Source organism: Halichoerus grypus, chromosome 5 (genome assembly GCF_964656455.1).
Source record: "Halichoerus grypus chromosome 5, mHalGry1.hap1.1, whole genome shotgun sequence".
NCBI classification, from domain to species: Eukaryota; Metazoa; Chordata; class Mammalia; order Carnivora; family Phocidae; genus Halichoerus; species Halichoerus grypus.
In genome coordinates, this window is record NC_135716.1 from 97,740,814 (window position 1) to 97,758,564 (window position 17,751).

The following is a 17,751-nucleotide window of genomic DNA, read 5'->3' on the forward strand; positions in this document are numbered from 1 at the left end:
AATATTGTGGGACCCTTCCTTGTGTGGCATCATGTCTTGCATTGCAGAACATTTGATATCCCTAGCTTTAGCCTTCTAATGCCAGTGGTTTTCCTCATTGTTCTGAACACAAAACTCCCCACAAATACTTAATCCTCAGTCTAAGGGGTGTTTTCCTCTTAAAAACTAATAGCGAAGAAAAACATACCTAATAACCCGTATAGTGCTTGGCATTTAATAATAGTGTAACTCTAAGTTGTTAAATTTATTTAAATACACTTCTTCGGGCAGCCCAAGAACGCATAGCTTCACAACCCCGAACCAGGAAGTGGTGATTCGATATGTAGAAGCCAATTCAGAGCCACAACAAGATATACACCGCTCAGCCCACGATTTCCTTTTTTTTTTTTTTTGGCTAATGTTTAATTAATCCGTGACCCCGATCACAGAGCGTAGAGCTCATCCCCCCCTCCGTAAACTCCGTGGCTTCTGCTGTTAGTTTCTGCGCATCTTCCCCCCGCCCCCCAGCTGGCCGAGCAGGCCCCGCCCCGCCCGGCGCGTCACCGGAAGTGAGGCAGAGGAAATAGTAAAACCCGCTGGGAGCGAGGTGGCGGAGCCGTGTAGGCTGGCTGGTGGCATGGCAGACGAGGAGGAAGACCCTACTGTGAGTGACCACCACTGTTCCACCCCACTCTTTTCTTCACTCCCTGGGGTACAGAGGCGGATCCTGAGTTCAGAATCACTCGAGATTTTCCTTAGCGAATTCACTCGAGAGAGTTCGGGGACTTCACGCCGTGCTAGCCTTTCCCTTCGGATTCATCTCTTAGTACGTGGGTCAGGACGTGAAGGAAGAGTAGGAAGGTGGCTCCTTGTTCTTTGCTTTTGGTTTGTATTTGCTAGACACTCTTTCAATCGCCTGGACGGTCATCAGAGGACAAAGCTAATATTTGTTAGCTCTCATGAAAGAACACTGCAGCTGGTAACAAAACTATATACTTACTGTAAAGTTGTGGGAAAATAATGGACCGAAAGTCAGGCAACCTGGATTTCAAAATCTCTGTTATCTATGATCAAGTTACTTAACTTTGAGCCTCGGTTTTCGTGGCATAAAATGGGGTTAAGGCTTATTTGAGGAAAGTTCCTAGCCCTGTATGAGCAGTGCTTAGAAAATACTAGTTTTGCTTACTTTGATTAAATACCAACTCTCTCTCTCCCTTTTTTTAAAATACCAACTCTTAATAGTAAAACTGTGTAGTAATAGGCTAACTAGTTGGTTTAAAAAAAAGAAAGTATGGTTATTGGAACTCTCCCAGGAGAGGCAGTAGGATTATTTATTTGTTAGGGACACTGTAGAAGCCATTTCTGCATGAGTGGGAAGTTGGATTGGATAGTCTTTAAGGCTCCTAAAATGCTAAGATTTCATAATTTGCTGCTTGTTTTAGGCTCTCTGGCATGACACAGTGTTGAAAATGGAAAAAAAAATCAAATGCAGTGCTTGACATTTCTATATATACATTTTAATTTATAGTTTGAGGAAGAAAATGAAGAAATTGGAGGAGGTGCAGAAGGCGGACAGGGTAAAAGGAAGAGACTTTTTTCTAAAGAATGTAAGTAATATTTGACAATGATTTAATTACAGAAGATAAAAACTTTTGGACATGTCTGTTCAAAGTAGATTAATGTTCTGAATGTGTTTCTCTGTGGGGACAATATTCTCAGATTTGCCTATAAAATTCTCTTTAGTTTCTGAATCATAGATACTAGTGATCCTAACCCCAAATTATATGTGTATAGGTGAGTGGGTGTGTGTATACACTTTTTTTTTTTTTTTTTTAAGTGAGGAAATGTGATCAGTGTTTCAATTCAGGGCCTTAGAACATACCTCCATTACTTTTTGTGTCCCTTACTATTGCAGCAGAACTCCTTTGTCTGCAAGTCAGAGGTTTTGATGGATCCTGGGACAGGTGCTGAGGGTATGGAATTAAGTTGGGGCTTTGGACTAAGGCATTGGACAAGACAGAAAGGTGGTGAACAGTGTAAGACATTACAGTGGCATAGAGATTATAATGTATTGGTTCTCTAGTATATTCCCTCAGTAGGCTGGTTTGACTCTTTTTGGCAGCAGCAAGAGGGAGAGCTGCTGTTTCTAGTGATGGTCAAAGCCAGCCCCTGAAAGGCACTGTGACAACGTGCTCTCCATCCTGTGTCCTTTACACAATTATGGCTGAGTATTGACAGATGAGACAACACATGAAGATATGGTTTATTTATGCTGGGTCAAACAAGTGGTTCCCAAATGCTCTTGAAACTGCAGTCAGTAGGGCTTTATATATATATATATTTTAACGACTCAAATCCTCCATATCTCAGTTTCTCACCTAAAGCTGACCACTCCTTAATCCATCTTTGATACTGTTTACTCCCATTTGTGTTTTTACTTCTTGTATCAGCCTAAGAAGGGGATTTCCACACCAGAGCATCCCAGAGTGATGTTTGCATTGTCAGTTCTAAGCAGAAACCTTTGTTCTACTTGGATTGCTTTATTTTTGTGATGATAAGAATTTGGAATCTTCACAGCCTTCTCCTGTCTTACCTGAATCTTGATATACCTTAATGGCCAAGCTCTGTTCTCCTAAACCTTTTTAAAAAAATTTTTGCTACTATAACACAAAGTTTCAAAGCATTCATTGGCATTTGTGTCTTTACAAACCAAATGCAGTTTACGAATTATGCCCATCACAATGTTAATGACAAAGTATCTCACTCAAATTTTTAAGGAAGAATAGTAAGCTTACAATGGAGAATCCTGGCAGACAAGTAATGTCTAAAGTGTTAGCCAGGGGCGCCTGGGTGGCTCAGTCGTTAAGCGTCTGCCTTCGGCTCAGGTCACAATCCCAGGGTCCTGGGATCGGGCCCCGCATCGGGCTCCCTGCTCCGCGGGAAGCCTGCTTCTCCAGAACTCTCCCACTCCCCCTGCTTGTGTTCCCTCTCTCACTGTGTCTCTCTCTGTCAAATAAATAAATAAAAAATCTTTAAAAAAAATAAAAATAAAAATAAAGTGTTAGCCAAATGATCAAAGTCAGTTCACCAGTAATACATATTAACATCACGTACCTCCGATATGATGCATTAAGAGGGCACATCACCTCTATGGTACCCTTTCTAGTAATGTGTAACCACAGTCTAATCATGAGAAAACACCAGACAAACCCAAATTGGAGAACATTCTACAAGATCACTAACCAGTATCCTTCCAAAGTGTCATAGTCATGAAAGATGAGAAAAGTCTGAGGAACTGTCACTGCTCAGTGGAAAGTAAGGAGGCATGATTAACTAAATAGTGTGGGATCCTGAAATAGAAAAAGGACATTAGTTGAAAAACTGGTACAATCTGAGTAAGTTCTGTACTTGTATCAGTGTTAATTTCTTCATTTTGATAAATGTCTGTGGCTCTATAAGATGTTAACATCAGGGGATGGTGGATATAGGGTATTTGGGAGCTCTGTACTATTTTTGCAACTCTTTTGTAAGTCTGAAATTATCTCAAAAAAGAAAAGGCAAAAAAGTTGTCAGAATCCAAAAGGGAGAAAAAATATTGGCTCTTGTGTTTGTTTTGTACCCCCTGTATCTGGACCTAAAGGCTCTTGCCAGTTTAAACCCTAGGGATACCTCTATCCCAGCCTGACTTCCAGATCACCCCTTTCTTTTCCTCCCTAGGCCTGGTGTACCTAATTCTTTCAGTTCGACCAACTTTTGCTTCTCCTAAATAGGAATTATTCTTAATGTACTCATTTCTTCCTTTAGAAGTGTTCTAGGGTTTTTTGTTTTGTTTTGTTTTTACTGTACTTAAATTGTACTAGTCTTAAATGAACAGCTTAATGAATTTTATGTATTTACATATACTTATAACCACCACTCAGATACAAAATATTTCCAACCTATGATAGGTTTTTTTTTTTTTTTTAACATTTATATACCCCTTTCAGAATCTGATAAGAGTTGATTATTCTTTGCAGAACAGTGCACACACACAAATAATATATAAAATTTTTACATATAATTTCAGAAGGGTTCAAGGGTTTCTCAAAGCCTGTCCATAGACTAACTGGGGGTTTATAGCCTATAGGATGATAATCCATATGGATCCCATCTGCCTTAAACTACCAAGAAGTGTAATACTGTTGAGGATAGGAATATAGACTCTGGAGCCAGATCACCTGCGTTCAAACGTGGACTCCATCTCTTACTATCTGTGTGACCTTGGGTAAATCACTTAGCTCAGTGCCTCAGTTTTCTTACCTAAATGGAATAGGGATAATAATAGTATCTACTTCAAAGGATTGTTGTGAGGATTAAATGAGTTTTATTTTTATTACTCTGTATTAGAGTTTTTTTTCTCTTCTGCATTTTCTATGGTTCTTTCAGATGAAGCCTGAAAGGACTTTGTTAGCAGTGCATTCATTGATCTAGGGAATGAAATACCAAGATTCTACATAGTTTGCTTTCTCCATTTGATTACCTTGTTCTTCATATAAGAAGTAATTGGAGCAATTTCTCTCATGTCCTTTTCCCTCTGTTAGTATCAGAAAGGATTTTGCCTTCTCTTTTCCAGTGCACCACTGCCCTCCCCTAACCCCAGACCATATACGCACAGAACACTCCCAGTAAGGGCTGAGCCATTGCTACTCATCCTGTCACTGCCATGGCGTTTCCTACTTCAGGTTGTTCCAGGGTTGTGGGTAAATAGGTAATAGAGGTTAGGGAAAGAATATTGATGTCAGGGTTCAGTAGCTGGGAGGGAACAGGAGTTCCTACTAGGGAAGGACAGTTAGGAACAGTTGGTTATGAGATTGTGGTTAAAATCTTTTACACTTAAGTCCGTGCTTGTAGACACAATGTAAATACGTTTATACAAGTATCTTCTCTATCTTAGTCCATTTCTAATTTGAAAAAAGTATTGGTAAAATTGTTAAATTTGTTCAAGTAAACAAAAACGATTGTTCTTTTACAGTGCGATGTATGATGTATGGGTTTGGGGATGACCAGAATCCTTATACTGAGTCAGTGGATATTCTTGAAGACCTTGTCATAGAGTTCATCACTGAAATGGTAAGATTTTTTTGTAATTGGTCTTAGTTAATTGAGTAATAGATTTGAAATTCTAACTTTTGGTTAAGACTAGAACTATGCCATCCTTTTGAAATAAGATTATCCATTTGAGTGCCTTTTTGTGGAAGTTACTGATTACTATTTATCATTAAAGATACATAGATATGTAAACATACACACATGTACATGTGTACACATACAATAGTCTACCCTTTCCTGAATTTTATTTATAAGGACATAATTATAAGATCCTTGAGTAAAATTTAAAAATGGTAACCATAATCCCATCATCTAATGTAAGTTTCCCCCTTCCAGTATTTATTTAAATGTATACAATGCTGGGGCGCCTGGGTGGCTCAGTCGCTTAAGCCTTTCCCTTCAACTCAGGTGATGATCTCAGGGTCCTGGGATCGAGCCCCACATTGGGCTCCCTGCTTTGCTTCTCCCTCTCTCCTCTCATGCTCTTTCTCAAATAAGTAAATACAATCTTTTTTTTTTTTTTTTAAGATTTTATTTATTTATTTGACAGAGAGAGACACAGCGAGAGAGGGAACACAAGCAGGGGGAGTGGGAGAGGGACAAGCAGGCTTCCTGCTGAGCAGGGAGCCCGATGCGGGGCTCGATCCCAGGACCCTGGGATCATGACCTGAGCTAAAGGCAGATGCTTAACGGTTGAGCCACCCAGGCGCCCCAAGTAAATAAAATCTTAAAAAAAAATGTATACAATGCTTACATAGTGGTAATCATGGTATGCATTTTTTACTCAAAATTTTACAGTACATACTTCCTATATTCTAATCACAATTATTTTAAAGGATTTTTTTTTTTTATTCATTCGAGACAGATAAGAGAGAGAGAGAATACGAGCAGGGGGAGAAGCAGAGGGAGGAGGAGAAGCAGGCCCCCCGCTGAGCAGGGAGCCGGATGTGGGGCTCGATCCCAGGATCCTGGGATCATGACCTGAGCCAAAGGCAGACGCTTAACCATCTGAGCCACCCAGGCGCCCCGATAATCACAATTATTTTAGTAGTTAAGTAAAATTCATTTAAATTGTTTCCTAATATATTTAACCATTTCTTTCTTGTATAAGTTATTTACAGATTATTAAGTGAATAGATAATTTTGAATGACCATATTCATGAAATTTCCTCCCATCTCCTTGGATAAATTCACAGGGTTGGGAATACTGAGTTCGGTTCTGTTCCTATGAATTTTTACCCTGTGTTATGGATTATTTCCTTAGTACGGAATAATAGAAGTAAAATTCCTGCATCAGACAGTATGCATTTTTAAAAATTCTTTTACATTTATAAAAGTAATATTTACTAAATATAGGAAGTATAAAAAAGTTCAGGAAAGGGGTGCCTGGGTGGCTCAGTCAGTTGGGCATCTGCCTTTGGCTCAGGTCATGATCTCAGGGTCCTGGGATCGAACCCCGCATCAGGCTCTCTGTTCATCGCGGAGTCTGCTTCTCCCTCTCACGGTCCCTCTGTGCTTTCTCCCTCTCTCTCTCTCTCAAATAAATAAATCTTAAAAAAAAAAATGCAGAAGGGGCGCCTGGGTGGCTCAGTCGGTTAAGCGTCTGCCTTCGGCTCAGGTCATGATCCCAGGGTCCTGGGATCGAGCCCCTCATCGGGCTCCCTGCTCCGCGGGAAGCCTGCTTCTCCCTCCCCCACTCCCCGTGCTTGTGTTCCCTCTCTCGCTGTGCCTCTCTCTGTCAAATAAATAAATAAAATCTTTAAAAAAAAAAAATGCAGAAAAGAAAATAGAAATCTGTAATCCTTCCACCTAGAGACCTCTAATGCTGAGATTTTGGTGAATATTTTCTTGGTTTTTTGCACATATTTTTAAACTTTATTAAATTGAAATCATATAGTATATTTAGTCTTAGAGCCTGCTTTTTCACTTAAGTAGAACTCTGTCCTCTGTGTCCTTGCATAACACTCTATAATTTTAATGGCTTTATAATGTTAATTGATTAGATGTGCCCAAATTTATTTAATGCCTTACTAAATACTTAGATTCCCCTTTTTTAGTCATTAGAAATAATGCTATGATGAACCTTTGTTTGTTTTGTAAAGATTTTATTTATTTGAGAGAGTGAGCAAGAGAGAGAGAGAGAATGAGCAGGGGGAGGAGCAGAGGGAGAAGCAGATTCCCCGCTGAGCAGGGAGCCCAACGTGGGGCTCAGTCGCAGAACTCTGGGATCATGACCTGAGCCAAAGGCAGATGCTTAACTGACTGAGCCACCCAGGGACCCCGAATCTTTGTTTTTGTACAGGATGAATGTATGATAGGAGATGAGATTTATTTGAATATAAGAAAACCTACCACTATTTATCAACTACTGAGACAGAAAGCTTAAATGAAATGTGCAGTTACAAAGAAATTATAGAATTATAAAAATGAAGACAAAAGCTACATAGATCAAAAAAGAAACATCAATAGATTTGATAGTTTTAATGTCCTTAGTATTTTTTTCTTTAAAGATTTTATTTATTTGACAGAGAGAGACACAGCGAGAGAGGGAACACAAGCAGGGGGAGTGGGAGAGGGAGAAGCAGGCTTCCCGCCGAGCAGGGAGCCCGATGTGGGGCTCGATCCCAGGACCCTGGGATTGTGACCTGAGCCGAAGGCAGACGCTTGACGACTGAGCCGCCCAGGTGCCCCTAATGTCCTTAGTATTAAAAAATGTCTATAAACCATTAAGAGAAACATTTCTATAACACAGTAGAAAGGAGACAAAGGACATGAATAGGAAGACAATTCACAAATGAATAGGTATAATAATTAGAAGAGAAAATCTTCAAACTCACCAGTATTAAATAAATGCAAATTGAAAGAGTAAAATATTAGATTTGTTTTAAGTTAATTTAATTTATTTCTTTGTAATAGACTCACAAGGCAATGTCAATTGGAAGACAAGGTCGGGTACAAGTTGAAGATATCGTCTTCTTGATTCGAAAGGACCCAAGGAAGTTTGCTAGGGTTAAAGACTTGCTTACTATGAATGAAGAATTGAAACGAGCTAGAAAAGCATTTGATGAAGCAAACTATGGATCTTGACACCTTCTGTACTTTCTGAAGTTTCATTATCTTCTGGGGAAACCATATATCATAACTGTTTATTTTCCACATTGGGGTCCTAATACCTAGCCATGTATATGCAAGATGGAGAAACAAAAAGTCTTCAGCTTTTATTTTCATGTCTTCAATTTTAGAATGATATTTGAGCCTTGAATTGCCTGCCCTTATAGGACTATACTTGAATTACTTACTGGGTTTTAGTGACCACATGTAAGTTGAAGTACCTTGCAAACTATGCGGTTCCTTCTGACTTTTGACTAAGTGATGAAGTAGTATTTATGTATTGGGTGTATTTGTGCCCTTGTAGGCTATACCATAGCTGTTTAATATATGAAATCTATAGGGCACCTTCGACTATGATTGCTAAGACATGTTTCATGTATTCTAAAGTTTTTAGACTACGGTAGTCTAAGAGATTATTAAAAGATAGTGAACTGGTTTGCTTTTTTTTTTTTTAAGGAGAAAATGATACAAGAAAATAGTCTTTTGTAGGAATGTTTATCTAAGATATTTGTTTTTTTTAATATTCTTTAGATTACAAGAATGATTATTTTTTAAACTAAAAGTTTCATGTGAATTCTTCCGTATTGGAAGGCTTTTGATTTAAAACCTTTTGGGCTTATAATGTACTAGTTGTCAAGTTTTAAGAGAACTAATTTTCCCAGGTCAGATTAAAGCTTCTAGAAATAAATGCTTTCAGTAGTAGGAATGGTATTGCTTAAAAAGCTGATGGCAGGATAAGCATTTGGGATAGTGTTTTATTAATGTATTTGTTAGTACTTGTTCATTGTGGAAATGTGTACTTGACTAAAACCATATATGGCTATGGAAACCACTTTTGTAGTTCAGGATATACAAGTTTTGTGTGTGTTTAGCTTATTGTATTAAATTATTGCACTTAGTTTAAAATAAGGATTAAAACTGCATTTAAAGGGATCACTGAATATTACTCTGTGAAACTGTTTTGTGTACTGCTTATAAACATTATCTATAAATCAGCATGTAGAATTTCACTTTCTTAATCTGTTGATACAAGGAATAAAGTAAAAAATTAGATTAATAATTGAATTTGACTATGATATATCAGCTTTTTCTTCCCATTACTAGTAATATAATTCTGGCTGCTTAAGCTCACTAAAAACTTTTTTTCTATATTCTTGCAATCCTCCTGAATTGATAATGAGATTCAAGATAGCTGGACTGATCTTTTTGTTACTTAAAAAAGTAAAAACCGGGGCACCTGGCTGGCTCAGTTGGTAGAGCATGTGACTCTCAATCTCAGGGTCATGAGTTCAGGCCCTGTGTTGGACATGGAGCCTACTTTAAAAAAAAAGGAAAAACCAATTGAAAAACTACTCCAGTCTAAGCTGAAGTCAAGAATGCGAGTGGAATAATATCTCAATATATTGATATTTTTGCTAATCAGCGTGTACTTCACCTTGAAGAAAGAACTGGTAATAATTGGTACTAGGGGAGCTATCCTGGTACCCATCTTAGCTAGGGCTGCTGTAACAAAATATCAGACTGGGCAGCTGAAACAACAGAAATTTACTTTCTCATGGTTCTGGAGGCTGGAAGTCAGATCAGGGTGACAACATGGTTGGGGTCTGATGAGGGCTCTTCCTGGGCTGTAGATAGCTGCCTTCTCCCTGTGTACTTGTCTGAGGGAGCTCTGTCCTTTCTTCCTCTTTTTATAAGGGCACCAGGGTTCCATCCTTATGACTTCATTTAACCTTAATAGCCTCCTTAAAAGCCCTGTTTCCAATATAGTCAGATGGGAGGGAGGGTTGGGTTAGGGCTGCAACATAACTAATTTCAGGGGGTTACAATTCAGTCTATAGCAGTGCCATTAATCTTACTATTTTGCTAGTGATCCTGGCATGCAAAAAGTTTTTTATCGGACCTTGTATTGTAGGTTGCAAGTGATAGAACTTGCCTCAAAAATAGCATAAGCAGAAGAGGAATTTATTGGTTTATCCAACTGAAACAAGGGAAAGTAGGAATGGAGTTGATTCCTTAGGGTTGACTGGATGTAAGAACTTGAGAATCAAGACTGTCCATCTTTATCCTAATTTTGGTTTTATTCTCTCAGGAACCTCAGAGTGTCAAGGGAACATGATAGCAGTTCTAGGGTTTCCATCCATACAACTGATCGAGGGAGCTACTTCACTTACCAATACAGAAGATCCCCAGGAGTGAGGGTAGGAGGTAAGAGCTGGGTACTAGTAGCAAGAAAGGGAAAGAGAGGCTGGGCAGACAAAAAATAACAGATGGGCACGTACTTGATTCATGAGCTTACTTATTTGAATTCTAATAGGGTAACATGGCTCCCTTCTAATGTCTAGAGCTACACTGTGTAATATGGTAGCCACTAGCCACATGGGACTATTTAAATTTACTTCATTCAAATGAAATGAAACTAAACCTTCAATTCCTCAGTTGTACTTGCTGTATTTTAGGTGCTCGTCAGCCCCATGGCTAGTGGCTGCTGCATTGAACAGTGCAGGTGCAGAACATTTTTTTCATCGTCACAGAAAACTATTTCGGACAGTGCTGATCTGTAGTGTTCAGGTGTTCTTAATTCAATTCACTTAAAAAAACTTACTATGAAAATCTCAAGTATACACAGTAAAAGAATAGTATCATGAGCTCCTATCTTCAACAATTAACTAACCTTTGCCAATTTTAATGTCTTATCTATCCCCCCACCTTTTGGGGGGAAGGGGCAGTATTTTAAGGCAAATCCCAGCTTCCATTGTATCTTTTCAACTATAAATATCACTATGTCGTCTCTAACAAAAAGTTTTGAAAGGTAGCCCAAATACTATTATCACACCCTAACAAAAATTAACATTAATTCCTCAATACCCCATTTAATACCCAATCTCTATTTAAATCTCCTAATAATCTGTCTCAAAATATCTTTGAGTTTGTATATTTGTTCTCTATTGTTCCTGTAACAGATTACTGTAAATTTAGTGATTTAAAACAACAGTCATTATCTTACCAGTTCTTTAGGTCAGAAGTCTGACATGGGCCTCACTGATGCTAAAATCAAGGTACTACATTCCTTTCTGGATGTTCTAGGAGAGAACCTGTTTACTTGTCTTTTCCAGCATCTAGAGCCTGCATTCTTTGGCTCTTAGTCCCCTTCTGTCTTCCAAGTTAGCAATGCTGCATCTTTCTGATCTTTCTTCCATAGTCCTATCTCTCTCTGACCCCCGCTGGGAAAGGTTCTCTGCTTCTAAGGACCCATGTGATTATATTGGACCCATCTGGATAACCCAGAATAACCTCCCCATTTTAAAATCCTTAACTTAATCACATCAGCAAAGTCTCTTACCATGTAAAGTAACATATTCACAGGTTCTGAGGATTAGGATGTCAAGTCTTTGGGAGGGGCTGTTATTCTGCCTCCCACAGGTTGTTTGCAATAAAATCTAAACAAGGTGTCACCCACTGCATTTGGTTACCCATTGCATCGGGTAAGTCTAAATTTCTATTAATCTCTAGTAGCTCTTCCTTACCTACTTGTTTAAGTGAGACTTTCTCTTTAAAAAATTATACCTTTTTTTAGCTAGCATGTTTATTTGATGCTGAACCAGAACATCTGATATAATTTATGACTCACTTTGAAATTGGTTTTACTGTATTTAAACTGATTTTCATAAGTAAAAGTTGTAATATTCTAAGTGTAGAAATTTTTAAATGGGGCAATAGCTCATTTGGCTTCTCATCAGTGGAAAGAGGTGGTGTCTGGAGAGTCAGTTGGCCACTTCCCAAGAGGCCTCAGGGAGTTGCTTTATTGGGTGACTGTGTAGTCCAGAGTTTGACTTGCATCACTGCAGGCTTGGAAACTGATTTCATCAGCAAATGGAGAGCACATCCATCTTTCAGGGTGGACTTAGAAATCAAGCTTGTAAGACCAATATATGAACATGGATGCCAATTTACAGACGTGGGTAAAACTTGCATGGGTTTGATCAGCAAATTCTTCCCTAGCCTGGGCAGACAATGTGGGAAATGAAAACATAAATATGAAGGTGAATCAGAATGAGGGGAGTTAGATGAATGCATTGCCTACAGCATCAGGTAAGAGAAGGATAAAGTCTATACAGAAACAGGAAGAATGGCTCCCCAGGCCCCGAGGCTGTGCACGGAGGGGGAGGGGGGGAATTGTTTCCTGAGGAGCAACCTTCAAGATTCCATTTTTGCTAACACTGGAGACTTGGCTTGAGTTTTCACTTCCAGTGACAATATCCATCCAAGCATGGTCTGTTTGTGGCTTTCAGGTGACTTTGTATATTTCTACTCTAATTCATTCACATGTTGAGCTCAGAGGTAATTCAAAGAGGGCAGTTTTACTTCCAGTATCTTCAGGGGAGCTTCATAGTTGCTCCCAAGAGCTGATGACACCAAACATTGTGCCTGAAAATCAAGAACGTTTTAAGCACTCTGCCTGTATCCCAGAACATTCCCAATTCTCTAGGCCTGATTTTCTTAGCGTTCCTATGTTTACCTTCTTAACACAGAGACTGAGAGGTAGAGGACCAGTGAGCAAGGTGTTAAATGTGTTGTTATAGGCTGCTGCTTTTCCTGGGTCCTGGAGAATGGACTGCGTGAGCTAGACTGTTATATTATGGGATAGGATCACAGAAAACATTTTGATATATCAGCAAGTATTTATTAAGCACCTATTTTATTTGAGGCATAGCACAGATACTATTGGGGTATATGGTATCTGGATGAATGGAATTCTAAAGTTATAGAGGTAAAGTAAGTAAATTTCTCATATATTACCAGTAGATTGGTAAGAGTTTCAACCTGAACTTTTGTACAAAATCCCAATTCATGTGTAATTTGTAGCATTGAGTCTTCTATGCACATGCTCACTATATTTATACTTACAAAGAAAGCCTGGTAAACTGCTTTGAACTTGGGTGTATTCTTTTAGAATAGGAAGAATAAATGCTGAAATATAAATCATTTGTCATTTGCCTTTGTGTGGCTATTTTATTTTATTTTATTAAAGATTTATTTATTTGAGAGAAAGAGAGAGAGCACGTGAGGGGGCATGCAGGAGTGGCGGGGGGGCAGAGGGAGAGAATCCTCAAGCAGATTCCCTGCTGAGCGCTGAGCACAGAGCCCAACTAGGGGCTCAATCCCACAACCCTGAGGTCACAACCTGAACCGAAATCAAGAGTTGGATGCTCAACCGGCTGAGCCAACCAGGTGTCTCTGTGTGGCAATTTTAGATAAATAACTGAAAATTTAGTAGGAAAGAGCCTATTTAGTTACCGACCAAACTCTAAAAGAAATGCTAATACTATACTTAATTTTTCTGAAATAGGATTTTTATAAGTATTTTGGGGGCACATGACTTACAGTAAGACATTTACCTAGACTCATTTTGGTGAATCTCATGTTTTTCTTTGATCTTTCTAGGAAGTTCTACTAAATAGTTTCAAGATTATTACTAGAAAGTTGTTAACCTTATTCTAAAACACCCATCCAAAATTATGATGCTTAATGTGATTTAAGTATTATTAACATTTCTTAACCTATAGTTTCCCCCTTTTTGAATTTTTAAGTATGTCAATGACTTCATTAAAATGGGGTAAATTTTTTTTTCCAAAACAAAATATTTTTAATTTTAACTTTTGTTTTCAATATAACATCCAGGATATTTACTTAATATAAAAAAGTATATCCTGGGACGCCTAGGTGGCTCAGTCGGTTAAGCACCTGCCTTCGGCTCAGGTCATGATCCCAGGGTCTTGGGATCTAGTCTCGCATCGGGCTCCTTGCTACGCGGGAGCCTGCTTCTCCCTTTGCCTGCTGCTCCCCCTGCTTGTGCTTACTCTCTGTCTCTCCCTCTCTCTCTGACAAATAAAATCTTAAAAAAAAAAAGCATGTCTCTTCTATGTTGAACAAGAATGTGTTTTTCTTCACTAGGTTTAGCCATTGACCTATAATTTAAGCTTTTGTTTAGGTGTTTGGATAGGAGTGCTGGTAGACCCAGGTATTCTACCTACATAATCCTTGAGCCTGTTTGAAAGAGAAGCTGCAGTGGTGGTATTTTGTTTGTTCTCCCAGAGCCAGCAGTGCCCTGGCTCTAAAGCACACAGCTCTTTGGTGTGTGTGTATTTATGTGTATGTGCTCTAATAAGGAGAGTGGAGCTTTTAAAACAAGTGCTCATATCCCCGCTGAACTTCCCTTGAACAGCTTGAGGCAAGATTTCCTAATTTAGGCTTGTGCTCAGATTCCTTTCCACTATTTGGGGAAAACCAAAAACTTCTAGAAGTGAGATTTGAGAATCTTATTAAAAGGGGTCCACCTTAACACTACATCAAAAACTAATGATGTAATGTATGGTGATTAACATAACATAATAAAAAAATAAATAAATAAAATTTAAAAAAGGGTCCACCTTAGCCTATAGGCATTTAAGTCACAAGGCACCATGAATCATTCCCACAAGTTAGAACCTGCATTTTCAAATGATGCCTAACCTAGTTGCCGATCCAGGGTAGGCACTGGATAAATATTTGGTGACTGATTGAGGCAGTACCTCAGAATCTAAGGACAATCCTTCAACTAAGAAAGCCTTGTCCTTTCTGAACAGTTCACTGCTTTGCAGCAACTGGAGCAAAAGACAAGATCTAATCTTAACCTGTGTGGCTGAGTATAGAAGGAAAGGTGATACCCTAGGCTAACAGCTATTAAGGTTGTGGTGTAAAACTTGATGTTACATTAGGAAGTGAATATACAGTCAATGCATTTATCACTGAGCAAGTGATAAGATGTACCAGATGTCTTGTATTTCAGTGCCTAGTTCCTCTCTATCCCCCAGCCCCTTTTTCTGGAAATACAATGGTTATGCATTTGCTTCTAACAATTCTGATGACTACTTTTTGAAAATTTAGGTGCATATAACACTATGCCACAGGATATGGGGGGGATAAACATGAATAAGACTTCTTATTCCCTCTACCTTGCAGAATAAGGTCCACTTTTTTCAAGCTAAAATTTCCAGTTGAGACACTGAGGTAGAGTGCAAAAAGGAGGGTTTAAGAATCATAATGGTTAAAATCTTGGCTCCCCTACAGATCAGCTGTTTGACCTTGGGCAAATTATTTTCCTTAATGTCTGAGATGGGAATAGTTAACAGGCATTTTAAGGAGATTTTGAGGCTTAAGTGAGAACATAGGCAAAGCACTTCATTTTATGCTTAATGAATGCCCAAACAAATCTAGTACCAGATCAGGTTCTTCCTTTTGTGTAGCACTCTGCCCTTAATAGGTGGTCAAATGTTTGTCAGGTTATCTCTGATTGATAACTCTTTGTAGATCTAGTTGAAAATTTAAATAAATAATGCTTGGTTCTTGCAACTGGTATTGTTTGAGAATCAAGATCAAGAAGCAGATTCTCAGATGAACCATATTGGCAAAGACTGTATTGGCATTTCCTGGATATATCTGCCCACTTTTTCAATTTAAACATTCTGTAAAATTTGTCTTTTTTTTTTTTTTTTAATATCAGGACCCTGGATAACATTGTGTTTATATTTATTTGCCTGTCATTTATCACTGAGAGAGTTCTTAATGAAGACTTTCTTCCAGGAGTTAATCAGGACTACACAATAGAAGTTTTGCATAAACTGTTTTCCCTGAATTTGTAAATATTTTTCTTAGAACCTTCCCCTCACACTATCGCTTCTTTTATCCTGAATCGGATTACATTCTGCCTGTTCGGAAATGTTTTTGATGTTTATTATTACCACTCTCTTTTACGTCCTTTCCCCCAGTTGGGAGGCCCAGCTCACTCTTGGCATTTGGCCTTTATGAGGACGAGGCTCTTACAGGTTTGTATCACTTGATTCTTAGCTCTAATACATGGTTATACTCACTGAACGCTCAGTTCAGCTCGGTGAAGCATTACGTTTATTTGTGGACTACTACTGCACGGGTGGGGTGGGAAAGTGAGATTCTCTTGTCAAGGAGCTTACAACTAAAAAGGGTAGTAAAAAAACAAACCTGTGAACCCGTTAAGTGTTAAGTAACTGGAAAATGCTCGGAGGCATATCAGCATCACAAAAGGAGAAATCAAGAATGGGGCAAATAAGCTGCTGGAGTTTTCAGGGAGGAAGTGGGGCCTGCAGAAGCAGAGAGAGACGGGGAGGAGGCCAGATTTATTTCATTAGCCTTTATTGATAAATTGTCGGGGAGGAATATTGAGTCGATTCTAATGCGCAGATGACTTCTCGATTCCGAGGCCGCCTCTGCGCTATTTCGGGACGCAGGGTCACCGGCCAGCGACGGGTTGCGTCCCGGCTGCTGGTCCCTTACCCAATCGCCAGGCCGGCTTTTCCTCCGAGTCCAACCGGTCCTTGGAGGGCAGGCCGGGAGCCCGTCCATCTAGGCGGGTCCCCACCTCTCCAAGCTTGGGCCCGCCCAGCCGACTCTCCCTTTGGCTCAGGCACCTGCCTGGTCGCCCCTCGGCGGGGTCCTGAGGCGCCTCGGAGAAGCGCAGTGATTGGCTGCGGCTCGCGGCTGGAGCTCGGCTCCAGCACCGCTTGACAACCGCAGTCGGCCAGGCTGAGCCGAGCGGTCCTCCGGGAGGGGTAGACGCGGGGAAGGACGGACTGACTGTCTGATGGATTGACGCGCGGGCGGCAGGAGGGAGGACCGACGCCAAGCACAGACACAGAACTCCGCCCTAGCGCTCCAGCACCAGCCCGGAGCCGGCCGTGTCGGGGCCCCGTCCGCCGGCCTCTCAGCCGCTTTCTCCTCAGCCGCTTCTCTGGACTCGTCCCGGAACCTTCAGGTGAGTGACTCCGGGAGGCGGAGGCGGGGTCGGCCGCGCCGCACCTCGGGTTGCCATGGTCACCGGTCGCCACCTGTCACCACCTGACGGGGCTCCGATCCAGGCAGCCCTTGGCCCCTCGGGCGGCGTTTGCGGCCCGGGAGAAGGGTCTCGGGCAGGCTTCGGTGCCGTCCGGGTGGGGACCGGGGTCGTGGGTGAGGCCCCGGCGCGGCCGGATGAGGACCTGGGAACTGCCTGCCCGCCCCTGTTCGGAGGCCGCCGCTCCTGAACCACACCTTCCCCTGTCTGCCAGCCGGGCTCTGGGGCAGAGCGACGCCCCTCGCCCTGGCGCTTGTCGGCCCCCGAGCGGGGAGCGAGCACAGGGTTGGTGTCCACCTCGCTGCTGCTGAGAGGCGGGTGGGGGGCTGGCCGCGCGGATTCTTCCTTCGTCGCCCCGCTGCCGAGCCCGTGCGAGAACTGAGGGGCGAGCTCGCGTCCCTGTCTGGGCACGCCTTGGCCGGGAGGAGGGGAGGAAGCTTCGGGGCTGGGAGCCGAGCCGCGGCGTGGGGCAGCTCCGCGGGGCCGGCTTTGGCCTTATCTTACGTCAGTGGTCTGTGGGAGCAGCCTTTGGGGGTCTGGGCGGGGGCAGGGAGAGGGGTAGCGACTGGGTTTGGAACCCGGCTTTGCTGGGGCGGGGGAGCGCCTGCGTAGAAGACGCGGGAGGCTGTAGAACTCATAGGGTTCAGCCGGTCCGGTGTACTGGGGAGAAA

The 17,751-nt window shown here is 41.1% G+C and overlaps 2 protein-coding genes across 5 annotated transcripts in view; both read left to right on the plus strand.

Annotated features, from left to right (window-relative positions):
- The first annotated feature begins 524 nt into the window (after nt 1-524).
- TAF13 (TATA-box binding protein associated factor 13) lies at nt 525-9,243 on the plus strand. Its single transcript, XM_036109830.2, has 4 exons — nt 525-643; nt 1,508-1,586; nt 4,991-5,088; nt 7,984-9,243. The coding sequence occupies exons 1-4, from the start codon at nt 617-619 to the stop codon at nt 8,152-8,154; spliced, it is 375 nt and encodes a 124-aa protein (XP_035965723.1). The 5' UTR covers nt 525-616; the 3' UTR covers nt 8,155-9,243.
- A 7,411-nt stretch (nt 9,244-16,654) lies between these two features.
- WDR47 (WD repeat domain 47) overlaps nt 16,655-17,751 on the plus strand; it is a 57,600-nt gene continuing 56,503 nt past the window's right edge. For 2 of the 4 annotated variants that reach the window (XM_036109818.2, XM_078072647.1), the window contains exon 1: nt 16,655-17,002. The gene's annotated coding sequence lies outside the window, so the exon portion shown is untranslated. The remainder of the gene's footprint in view (nt 17,003-17,751) is intronic. The other 2 variants (XM_036109822.2, XM_036109825.2) reach the window with 1 other exon arrangement.